At 46.5% G+C, this 12,662-nt stretch overlaps 1 protein-coding gene across 35 annotated transcripts in view; it reads left to right on the forward strand.

Annotated features, from left to right (window-relative positions):
* KATNIP (katanin interacting protein) overlaps positions 1-12,662 on the forward strand; it is a 227,848-nt gene that overhangs the window by 96,437 nt on the left and 118,749 nt on the right. For 34 of the 35 annotated variants that reach the window (XR_013524760.1, XR_013524756.1, XR_013524757.1 and 31 more), the window contains one exon: positions 1,443-1,574. The exons of the other annotated variant lie outside the window; for it this stretch is intronic. Coding sequence is in view for 28 of the 34 variants with exons in the window: in XM_078344986.1 (XP_078201112.1) it covers positions 1,443-1,574 (132 nt within the window). In the remaining 6 variants the exon portion in view is untranslated. The remainder of the gene's footprint in view (positions 1-1,442; positions 1,575-12,662) is intronic. 35 annotated transcript variants of the gene reach the window in all.

Here is a 12,662-nt window from a genome sequence, read left to right on the forward strand (position 1 = left end):
GTCACCGAGGAAGCCCTGTTACTCTGACATCCTCCAGATGTTGCTTTCCTTCCCCCAGCACCAGTCAGCTCACTCCCACCTCCCCATTCCAGCTGTCAGGAGAAGCTGCAGGGTCTGGGGGGGCTGGCCCCCAGCCCTTCGAGGAGACACCTGGAAGACAGGATGCACGTCCCTCCCTCCCACCCACGGCTCCTGAGTCAGAACGTGTTCACGTGGTTCCTCTTAGCTACAGGGGAGGCTGGGTCTCCATGTGCACATCTGGAAACTCCAGGCAATAAAAGAAGGAGAAAGTGGACACTGGGGGGCAGTCTGCAATATGCTACACCAGGCCAATGAGTTTCCTTTCCAAAGAATGATCTGAGGAATGCTAGAAGAAAGAGATGCCCCAGAGTGTCTGCAGTCCAGAAAGTTTGAGAAATGTTCCATGCTGTTTCATTCTAGGATATCCGCATTGTGTGTGGATAGGCCAGGGTTTCCCAAACAAGTCTAATCACAAAGCTCCCCACCTTTCTTTTATTTAAAGACGGGGTCTGACATTGTTGCCCAGGCTGGAGTGCAGTAGTCAGATCTTGGCTCGCTGCAGTCTCGAAGTCCTGGGCTGAAGTGATTCTCCCACCTCAGCCCCCCCGAGTAGCTGGGACAACAGGCACATACCACCACACCTGGCTAATTTTTAAATTTTTTTGTAGAGATGAGGGTCTCACCATGTTGCCTAGGCTGTCCTCAAGTGGTCCTCCTGTCTTGGCCTTCCAAAATGCTGAGATTACAGAAGTGAGCCACCATGCCTTGACCACAAATCCCTTTTTGAGAAGTTTAGCACCTACTAACAGCCTACTAATAAAGAATTTCCAACCAGCCGGACGTAGTGGCTCATGCCTGTAACCTCAGCACTTTGGGAGGCCAATTCGGGCAGATCACTTGAGGCCAGGAGTTCAAGACCAAGCCTGGCCAACATAGCGAAACCCCCTCTCTACTAAAGACAAAAAAAACTCACCACGTGGTGGCGGGTGCTTATAGTCCTAGCTACTCGGGAGGTTGAGGCAGGAGAATAGCTTGAATCCAGGAGGTGGAGGTTGCAAGGAGCCAAGATCGTACCATTGCACTCCAGCCTGGGCAACAGAGTGAGACCTTGTCTCAAAAAAAAAAAGAAAAATAATTTATAACCAAAAAGTTACTTTTAAAAATTTTCCTGCACATATTGTGACAGCAGGAAGCAGTAGACTCTTGAGCGAGGTGGTGTGGTGCATCCATTACTGGCCCAGACGAGATGGAGGCCTGCGGCTCCTGCTCATCATGACTCCACTGCTGTTGCATGCAGACACATCACCCATGGTATCTAAGCCTGAGATCCCGGCTGCACCTCTCCAGCACCAGTCCCTGACCTGCAGAGGAATAAAGACCTCATTCCATCTTATCTGAAATGCTCTGAATTTTTTGTACAGAAATCTGTGCAGATCAGAACAGAAGCTGGCCCTCGGCTCCACATCGAACCTCCTGTGGACTATTCTGAAGACTTCGAGCTGTGTGGGAATGTGACTGTCCAGGCACGCAATACTTCTGAGGATCGTCCACAGGTAGGGATGGCCTTGGCCTTGAGCTCGGGGCACCTGAAGGACGCTGAAACTCAGTGCTGCAGTGGCCCCTGGGGCACTTTCTGATGGTTATTTATCCTGTCCTTCAGTCACCGCTGTGTGCCTTCACTGTTGCGTTCATTTCATACATTTTGCTGAGCAGACCTTGGTCTGGAGGGTCAGCATTCAGAGGCACCCAGTGTCCAGGGGTCTGTGAGGCCGGGGTCTGACCTCTAAGGGTCACCAGCCCACAGTCCCTGTACAGCGAGAGAATGCAGAGAGGTTAGGGCAGAGCATGGCGAGGACAGAGGAGGGAGAGGATCCCAGAAGATTTCCCAGAGGGAGTGAAATTTGTCCTGGGTCCTAAAAGCTGGGTGGGGGTTTGAGAGGCAAATTGGTGAGGGCAGGGAGGAAGAGCTGTTACTCAGCCCATCCACACACTGGGAAATGTTTTGAATACCACCCCCAGGGCAGCAAGAGCCACGTGTTTAAAAGCCTAGAGGCTTGTGCGGCTTTAGCTTGGATTCCATGTAGTTTAGCAGCTTACAAGGTTGACAACAGGACATTTTACTCCCCTTCCTCAGATTTCCGTTTCATTCCTGAAATCCTTTGGACTGTAAAAGTATATCCCAGTCCTTCCTTCCAAAAATATTTGTTAAACGTCTGTCACTGAGCATCAGGCTCTGTCCCAGGCACTAGAGATTCAGAAATGAACACAATGGAAGAGGTACTTACACTTTTTAATTATTATTGTTATTATTATTATTATTATTATTATTATTTTGAGATGGAGTCTCCCTTTATTGCCCATGCTGGAGCAGTAGCGCAATCTCAGCTCACTGTAAGCTTCGACTCCTGGGTTCAAGCCATTCTCCTGCCACAGCCTCCCAAGGAGCTGGTACTATAGACGTGCACCACCATGCCCTGCTAGTTTTTGTATTTTTAGTAGACACGGTGTTTCATCATATTGGCCAGGCTGGTCTTGAACTCCTGACCTCGTGATCCAACCCCAAAGTGCTGGGATTATACACATGAGCCAGTGCACCTGGCCATTTTTTAATTATTCTTTTTAAAGACACTTAGGCTGGAGTGCATTGGCACAATCATAGCTCACCACGGCCTTGAACTCCTGGGCTCAAGCCATCCTCTCACCCCCCAGCTTCCTGAGTAGCTGGGATTATAGGTGTGGGCCACACCCAGAGAGGTGCCTGTTCTTAAGCAACTTATGTTCCAAAGGGGAGACAGACAATGAAGAAAAACGCAAGAAATAAACAATGAGTTCATTTTAGGTATCAGTAAGTTCTTTGAAGAAAGCAGAGGAGAAAGATGGGACAGTAAGATGGTGTGGGAGAGAAGGCAGTGTTAGCCAGGATAGAGAGAAGGAAGGTCTCTTTCCAGCATGACATTTCAGTTGAAACCTGATAGATTGGGAGTGGCTTGGGGCCAGGCACTGTGGCTCATGCCTGTAATCTCAGAAGTTTGGGAGGCCGAGGTGGACAGATCACCTGAGGTCAGGAGTTCAAGACCAGCCTGGCCAACATACCAAAACCCCATCTCTACTTATAATTCAAAAAAATCCCAGCTACTCAGGAGGCTGAAGCAGGAGAATTGCTTGAACCTGGGAGGCAGAGGTTGCAGTGAGCCGAGATTATACCGTTGCACTCCAGCCTGGGTGACAGAGCGGCACTGTGTCTAAAAAAAAAAAAGGGTGTCTTCACAAGGAGCAATGAGAAAGGCATTCCAGACAGAGGAAGCAGGAAGTGCAGTGGCATGAGGCCAGGTTTGTTAAAGAACAGGATGCAGGCACAGTGTGAACAAGGTGGATATAGAACGAAGGAAGATTAGCTGCACTGGGGCAGAACAGGCCTGGGCCAGGACGGAGGTAGGAGTGGTTGGCTGGGGTTTACTCCAAGGGCATTATTTTTATAAGTAGAATGAATAGATCATCTCCATAGTTGTGTAGATGCAAAATTACCAAGAGGTGGTAGGTCAAAGGCAAGGTGCTAAGCCAGACCCTGCCCTGTTTGCCAGGGCAGCATTTGTTTACCTGCGGGCCCCGGCTGCAGATTTAGTGGTGTCACCACAAAGGCAGAGTCATGCTCCTGCGTGTCGCTTTTGTGAAATGAGAAGAACTCTGACAGAAGATGTGAATGCTGTCCGGGAAATGTCCCTCTGATTTTGGTCGCATGCTTGTACTTCCTAATTTGCTGATAAAGGAAAGACAGGTGAAGAACAAGGATCACTTTGTTTCACAACCTGGTTGCAGAAGACCTGGAGAATATGTTGGAAATTTTTGTTTCCCTAAAACAGAACAGAAATGTCCTTTTCTATGGAATGACCCAATGACTTTGTTTCTCTGCCCAGTCCATTACAGTGGAGTTAAACAGTAGGCAAAATTGTGGACTTTATTACCTTTAAAACTCAGCTCCCAAACAACACGCAGACAATTTGCTTTTGCACCAAACAGCCCCCTGCTCAGGATCAGTCTCTGCAAAACAGTCATCCATTTCTCTTAATTGGGAGGCTGGTTTTTAGCCACCCGCAGCCTATTACAGTCCCAGCCCCAGATGTGTGTGTGCCCTTCAAGCAAGAGGCCACGGTAGTTTGCCTTTGATCAAGCGTTGGGCACCTCTCGTGAAATTAACATACAGCCCTTCCTTTGCGACCTCCAAGCTCCTTGCAACACGAGGCAGCAGCACTAAGTCCCATCAGCATTCTTTTGTGCACGTGCTCCGCATAGGCATGGCTGCTGCTCCACTGGCACTTAATTTTCTCCACTCTGAGTGCTTGATTATATTTCTCTCTTTCCTCCCCCTCCCCCATCTTGAGGGGGCACTCCACAAGGCTTCACAGTCAGTTTCCCCTTGGAGCTATTTTCCTGCAAAGTGAAAGAGTAAAATGGCAATGCCAGTTTTCGGCAAAGGCAGAAGCCTTAAGAGATGCAATCTGAACGGGGAAAGAAAAAGAAAAAAGGCACGTGGCTAAATGTACTCAGCCACCTCACACTGTTTGCCAGTGCAGCCTGAAATGGAGCAAAAGGAAATGCATGTCCGCATATGTACTTTTCATCTGACCTTCAATGTTGAAGCACACCAGCCTCTCGTCTTCAGTCACATCCTCCGTGAACTTGAATTTCGTGGCTTCTCTGAGTTCACAGACCAGCTTGCTGCAGATATATTCTGTTAGCCTCCACCCTGTTGACTTGTACATTGCTTTTAAAAGATGTGAATTACTGACTGACATATTCATTCATTCATTCATTCATTCAGAGACAGAATCTCGCTGTGTTACCCAGGCTGGAGTGCAGTGGCGTGATCTTGGCTCACTGCAACCTCTACCTTCCAGGTTCAAGTGATCCTCCTGTCTCAGCCTCCTGAGTAGCTGAGACTACAGGTGCCCACCACCATGCCCGCCTAATTTTTATGTGTTTAGTAGAGATGGGGTTTCACCATGTTGGCCAGGATGATCTTGATCTCCTGAACTTGTGATCCGTCCACCTCAGCCTCTTCAAGTGCTAGGATTACAGGTGTGTGCCACCACGCCCAACCCACTAGCTGACATTTAAGAATCAGGAGGAGAGTCTATGTAAAAATCCGAATTTGGGGCTTCTTGGAAAAATTGGTAGGTTTAGGGGTCCACTCTTTCACTCTTGCTTGAGTGCAGTGGTGTGATCTCAGCTCACTGTAACCTCTGCCACCTCCTGGGTTCAACTGATTCTCCCGCCTCAGCTTCCCAAGTAGCTGGAACTACAGGCGTGCGCGACTACACCCAGCTAATTTTTGTATTTTTAGTAGAGATGGGGTTTTGCCATGTTGGCCAGGCTGGTCTCGAACTCCTGACCTCAGGTGATTTGCCCGCCTCGCCCTCCCAAAGTGCTGGGATTACAGTTGTAAGCCACCTTACCCAGGCATGGGGTCTACGTTCTTATACACCAGCAGTGACTAGAGCTGAGGAACAGCTGTCCTTTTACTTAGGTGTGTGTGCTCCAGTGTGCCACCATCCCAGGTGCCATTCCAGACACTGAGGATAAGGCAGAAGATAAGTATATCATGTGTCAGGAGATGGCAGGGTTGATATGAAAAATAAAACAGGAAGGGGATAGAGACAGATGGTTAGGGGCTGCTATTTTATATGGAGGGTGCAGGGGCTTCTGTCTGATGAGGTGATACTTAAGTAGAGGTGAGGTCGGAGAAGCAGCCACAGGTCAGATTGCAGGGGGCTTGAGGGCAGTAGTAAAGATATGGGATTCTCTTATGTTTAAGGGGAAGCCATCATGGGGTTTGAGCTGTTTTACATCTCTGGTGAAAGGAAGACACCTCTTTCCAGAGATTTCCACCGAAGTGCCAAGTCTTAGTCATGGTTGGCTTCCCTGGGGATATGATTGTACGCTGCAGTGAATGATATGTTCACCATTTAAGTGGTATTGTCTATGGCTGCATGCAGTGGTTCACTCCTGAAACGGCAGCACTTTGAGAGGGGGGCAGATTGCTTGAGGTCAGGGGTTCGAGACCAGCTTGACCAACATGGTGAAACCCCATCTCTACTAAAAATAAAAAAATTAGCTGGGCGTGGTGGCACACACTTGTAATCTCAGCTACTTGGGAGGCTGAGGCAGGAGAATTGCTTGAACCCAGGAGGTAGAAGTTGCAGTGAGTCAAGATCAAGCCACTGCACTCTAGCCTGGGCAACAGAGCAAGACTCTATCTTAAAAAAAATGATATTGTCTCCATTGATATACCAGGAATGAAACAAAGTGTACATTTAAAAAAATCGTGATACTTATTTTCCTGATAATACATGATTGATACAAAAACATTCAAATGACAGGACTACTGTGAGTCATGATTATGCCACTGAACTCCAGCCTGGGTGACAGAGCAAGACCCTGTCTCTTAAAAAAAGAAAAAAAATCAAATGGTATGAAGAAAACAAAAGCCCTTTCATAATCCCACTGCACCAGAGATAATTACTGTGAGTAGATGGGTAGATGACCATCTGGACCAAAAATGGCGTATTTCATTATATCCAAGAAGCCATCATCGATCCAGAATATTCCAAACCCGTCTCATTCCCAGTGAGTAGTATCTCCCAAGTTTAGTTACCTCTGAAGTCCCTGAGGGCATGATAGGTGGCGGGAAGACGGGGCCACCCTGAAGCCTTCTGGAATGCCTTCTGAGCATTCTCTCCGTTGGGTGGACGGTGGCATGGGGTGAGTTGGGTATTTTCCCACAATAACAGTTCAGTGTCTTAAAGTCATTGTTATTATTGACATTTATAAGCAACTAAAGGGCGCCATCCTTGGCCAGCCCACCTCAACTCTGCCCCCAGCCCGGCTCCGCATCAAATCCCTTCTATCTTCCTTCCTTCGTTCCAGTAATGGGACTTAAGGCAGTTCCAATGCTTGGGGTTACCACACAAACGACCTCTGAGTAGGTGCCTTTTTAATATTTTTAATGGTGATTTTAACATAAATAGGATTATACTATTCATGCTATTTGATTATCCCACCTTTTTTTTTCTTTGTTTTGAGACAGAGTCTGGCTCTGTCGCCCAGGCTGGAGTGCAGTAGCACAATCACAGCTCACTGCAGCCTCTGCTTCCTGGGCTAAAGCGATTAATCTGCCTCAGCCTCCCGAGTAGCTGAGACAACAGGCACTCACCACCACATCCAGCTAATTGTTGGGTTTTTTTTTTGGTAGAGATGGGGGTCTCATATCCCACTATGTTGCCCTGGCTGGTCTTGAACTCTTAGACTCAAGCAATCCTCCCGCCTTGGCCTCCTAAAGTTCCAGGTATTACAGGGCTAAGCCACCATGCCAAGCACATTTATTTATTTATTTATTCATTTATTTTTGAGACAGAGTCTTGCTCTGTCACCCCGGTTGGAGTGCAATGGTGAGATCTCAGCTCACTGCAACCTCCGCATCCTGGGTTCAAGTGATTCTCCTGCCTCAGCTTCCCGTGTAGCTGGGACTACATGCACATGCCACCATGCCCGGCTAATTTTTATATTTTTAATAGAGATGGGATTTTGCCATGTTGGCCAGGCCAGTCTCGAACTCCTGACCTCAGGTGATCCACCCGCCTCAGCCTCCCAACGTGCTAGGATTACAGGCGTGAGCCACTGTACCCAGCCTCCCATTGTTTAAAAAACCCAACAACATACCATAGCCGTCTCTCTACACTGGTACTTACTCAACTGCCATACAGCTCCGTGGCTCAGAGCCCTGTTTTGGGATTTGGCAGCCTGAGTTTTGATCCTGGTCCATTGACTGGCTGTGTGCCAGCAATGGTGTTGATATAGCAGGGATGAGAGCGATCAGATCCACTTCAGGAGCAGGGGTGATTTAGTGAGGAGAGAAATGGGAGGCAGGAAGATCAACAGAAGAGCAAGGCCCCGGCATGTGTTCGGGGAAAGGAAGTTGCTTTTACCATGCCCAGTTCTCTGTGCTTGTCCCTGGGATACCAAATCTCCCACCAGCACCAAGCCCTGTGGTTTTAACTCCTCCTTTCTCAATGCATGTGGACATTCTTACCCTTTAAGCAGTACAGACAAAGAAAGGATTCTTTTAACTATTCAGGATGTAATGGTAAGATCAGTTTTCAGCATCCTAACCCTGAAGAGCTGGGGATCTTTTCCATAGCCAAGCAGCTGTGCCGTAAGATGGACTCCATGAGAGTCCAGGAAAACCACAGGCCACGTGTGGTGGCTCATGCCTGTAATCCCAGCGCTCCGGGAGACTGAGGCGGGAGGGTGCCTTGAGCCCAGGAGTCAGAGACCAGCCTGGCAACATAGCCAGAACTTGTCTCAACTCAAATTAAAAAAAAATTGCTGGGTGTGGTGGGATGTACCTGCAGTCCCAGCTACTTGAGAAGCTGAGACCTGAAGGTCACTTGAGTACAGGAATTCAAGGTTGCAGTGAGCTGTGATTATGCTACTGCACACCTGCCTGGGTGACACAGAAAGAACCTGTCTCAAAACAAACATGCAAAGAAAAACCTCTGGGCTACTCCTAGAATGGATGCATATATATATATATATATATATATATATATATATATATATATTTTTTTTTTTTTTTTTTTTAAGAGATAGAGTATTGCTGTGTCTCCCATACAGTGGTGCAATCATGGCTCACTGCAGCTTTGAACTCCTGGGCTCAAGTGATCCTCTCACCTCAGCCTCCCAAGTTGCTGGGTTACAGGTACATACCACCATGCCAAGCTAGTTTTTAATTTTTTTTTTTTTTTTTAGTCAGAGTCTTGCATTGTTGCCCGGGCTGGTGTGCAGTGGTACGATCTCTGCTCGCTTCAACCTCTTCCTCCCGGGTTTAAGTGATTCTCCTGCCTCAGCCTCCCGAGTAGCTGGGATTACAGGCATGCGCCACCATGCCCAGCATATTTTTGTATTTTTAGTAGAGACGAGATTTTACTATGTTGGCCAGGCTGGTCTTAAACTCCTATAACCTTGTGATTCACCTGCCTCTGCCTCCCAAAATGCTGGGATTACAGGCATGAGCCATCGAGCCTGGCTGATTAAAAAAAAAAATTTTTTTTTTTTGAGATACAAGGTCTTGCTTTATCGCCCAGGCTAGTCTTGAACTCCTGACCTCAAGTGATCCTCCTGCCTCTACCTCCCAAAGTGTGGGATTACAGGCGTGAGCCACCGCGCCTGGCCAGAAGATGTAAAACAATACACGAGAGATTTGACTTAATGATGTTATTTTTAAATGATAATAAGAGCTCACATTAAATGAGCACTTAGTGAGTACCAGGCACTATGGTGAGTGTGTAACATCCATCACCATGTTAAACCTGTGAGTTAAGTTCTAGGGATTTTCATTCCCTAGAACTTATGTTATGGTTTGAGGAAACTGAGGAATAAAGAAATAATGTTGCTCGCCCCGGCCTCAGGGAAGCCCCTGCTGGAAGCCCAGGCTCATGACTCCTTGTTCCTTAGAATTCACAGTCACGGGCGGGAAATTGCACTCACCTGGTTTTCTTGAGTGTGCCACAGTCTGTTGTGAATATTATTGATTTCCGCCTGGGAGCAAGGTGTTCAGAGGTGACCATCCATCAGTTATGCTTCATAATGTTTGAAACAACGTTGGAGAGAACCTCTCCTTAGCCAAATATCTCCTCATGAATCTATAACTGAAAATGGGGTTGAAAAATGTTCTTCAAAAGTGAAATCCAATGAGGAAACAGCCAGACAAACCCAAATTGAGGGGGACGGTCTACAAAACAACCGGCCTGGAGTCTTCAAAAATGTCAGTGCAGTAGCTGATACCTATCATCCAGGCACTTTGGGAGGCCGAGGTGGGAGGAATGCTTGAAGCCAGGAGTTCCAGACCAGCCTGGGCAACATAGGGAGACTCCATCTCTACAAAAAATTAGCTGGGTATGGTGACATATGCCTGTAGTCCCAGCTACTTGGGAGGCTGAGGTGGGAGGATCACTTGAGCCTGGGAGGTGGAGGCTGCAGCGAGCTATGATCATGCCACTGCACTCCAGCCTGGGCAACAGAGTGAGACCCTGTCTCAAAAACAAACAAGACATTTTTGTCTCTCAGTAGCATGAGAGACAAAGGGTGCTGTTTCAGATTAAAGGAGAGTAAAGAAATAATACAGTACTGCAGTGTGATGAGATCTTGGGGTGTGAGGGAGAGGAATTGCTACATATAAGGAGAGTTAGAAAATGAACAAAATTTGAAATGAACTCTATTATATTAGATAATATGGTATTGATGTTAAGTTATCTGGCCAAGCACAGTGGCTCACACCTGTGATGTAATCCCAGCACTTAGGGAGGTCAGGAGTTCGAGACCAGCCTGACCAACATGGAGAAACTCTGTCTTTACTAAAAATACAAAAAAATTAGCCAGGCATGGTGATGCATGCCTGTAATCCCAGCTACTCGGGAGGCTGAGGCAGGAGAATCACTTGAACCCAGGAGGCAGAGGTTGCAGTGAGCCAAGATTGAGCCATTGCACTCCAGCCTGGGCAACAAGAATGAAAGACTGTCTCAAAAAAAAAAAAAAATTATCTGAGTTTGTAATTACATTGTGGCCATGTAAGAGAATGTCCTTGTTCTCTGGAGACACACGGTAAAGTGTACAGGCATGAAAGGCTGTGCATAAATGGGTCAGGATGAAGAATATATGTGTACGTATTGAGAAAGAGAAAGTGGGAGGGGAGAGAAGGAGAGAAATGTGGCAAAATGTTAACAACTGGTGAATATATGTGAAGGATATTTGGGTGTTCATTATACTAGCATGATAAGTTTTCTGTAGGTTTTACATGTTTTCAAAATAGAAAAAGTTAGCACATTAAAGAGGAGAGGAGCTGCTTCAGTAGAACTAAGCATCACCAAAAGAAGAAATAGATAAAAATGACTGGGCACGGTGGTTCATGCCTGTAATCCCAGCACTTTGGGAGGTTGAGGTGGGTGGATCACCGAGGTCAGGAGTTCAAGGCCAGTCTCACCAACACAGCAAAACCCTGTCTCTACTAGAAATACAAAAATTAGCCAGGCATGGTGATGGGCACCTGTAATGCCAGCTACTTGGGAGGCTGAGGCAGGAGAATCACTTGAACCCGGGAGGTGGAGGTTGCAGTGAGCCAAGATGGTGCCACCTCACTCCAGCCTGGGCCAAAAAACAAAACAAAACAAAAGAAGAAGAAATAGAAAAAAGTAAAAACGGATAACTAGTTTTAAAAAAAAGTAAAAAGAAAAAACAACATAGTAGGATTATATCAATGCAGTTTCCCAATTGTGATGTTATGATATAGTTAGGGCAGGAATTACCACTGGGGAAGCTGGGTGAAGGGTGCATGGGCTCTCTCTCTCTATTGTTCCTTACAAATGGCATGGGAAATTTTTAACTAGCGCAACATAAAGAGTGAAAAGTAAATAAAAACACCAATACCCAAGTCTTACCACTCAGAGGTTCTGATTCTGAGTTTGGATTCAGCCATTGTTCCCTTTGTAAAGGTCCTTATGTGACGATAATTTGTCACGATGTTTGAGAACCATAGTTGCAAGGAAAAGGTAGAACCTCAGTTCTCAAAGCTGACTGTGTACAAGAATCGCTGAGGCTGTTTGTTTAAGATGCATATTTAGGTCTGAACTTTTCAGCTAACAGAATTTGTATATAGTAGGTAGCGCATTTTTAACAAAAGGACCCCCAGTGATTCCAAACCAGAGGCCTGAGCCCACCTCCAATGGAAGGCGCATCTTTTAAGATACTTCAGACTTTATGGCTTAGATTTGAGGATTGTAAAAGAGGGACATTTAAAAAAATCAAAATTAAAAGCTCTCTACATCGTACAAAGTTAAGGTCACCAACCAGCAACAAAAATACAGAATGTCGTCAAGGTCAGGAAGGTACAGAGTGTCGTCAAGGTCAAGAAGGTACAGGATGGAAGGTTGGGTCTGCCCTTCTCTTTAAAACCATATTCTGCACTTTTGGAAACCTGGTGGGGAAATGATGTCACTTAAAAAAAATAGCATGAAAGATACGGAAGCTGAATAGCTCCTAAAAGTATCTCCTATACTAGACATCAGTTGGTTTTTGTATTGTTTGTTTGTTTGTTTTTTCAGTCTCTCTCTGTCGTCCAGGCTGGAGTGCAGTGGCATGATCTCGGCTCACTGCAACCTCCGCTTCCCAGGTTCAAGGGATTCTCATGCCTCAGCCTTCTGAGTAGCTGGGATTACAGGCACGTGCCAGCACACCCGACTAATTATCTTTTTGTATTTTTAGCAGAGACAGGGTTTCACCATGTTGGCCAGACTGGTGTCAAACTCCTAACCTCAGGTGATCCACCTGCCGTGCCTCCCAAACTGCTGGGATTACAGGTGTGAGCCACCACACCCGGCCTGTAGATCAATTTGTATCCAGAATATTAACCATTAATATCAAGAAAAGACTGAATTCTGTTCTGCATACTTTTAAGAAGACAAGGAAGTATTCACATATTTTCAAAATATTTACATAACAGAATATTTAGGTTTTTTACTCTGTAAAGGGGTACATTTGGCTGGGCCCAGTGGCTCATGCCTATAATCCTGATGCTTGGGAGGCCAAGACAG

This window comes from Callithrix jacchus, chromosome 12 (genome assembly GCF_049354715.1).
Source record: "Callithrix jacchus isolate 240 chromosome 12, calJac240_pri, whole genome shotgun sequence".
Taxonomy (NCBI): Eukaryota; Metazoa; Chordata; class Mammalia; order Primates; family Cebidae; genus Callithrix; species Callithrix jacchus.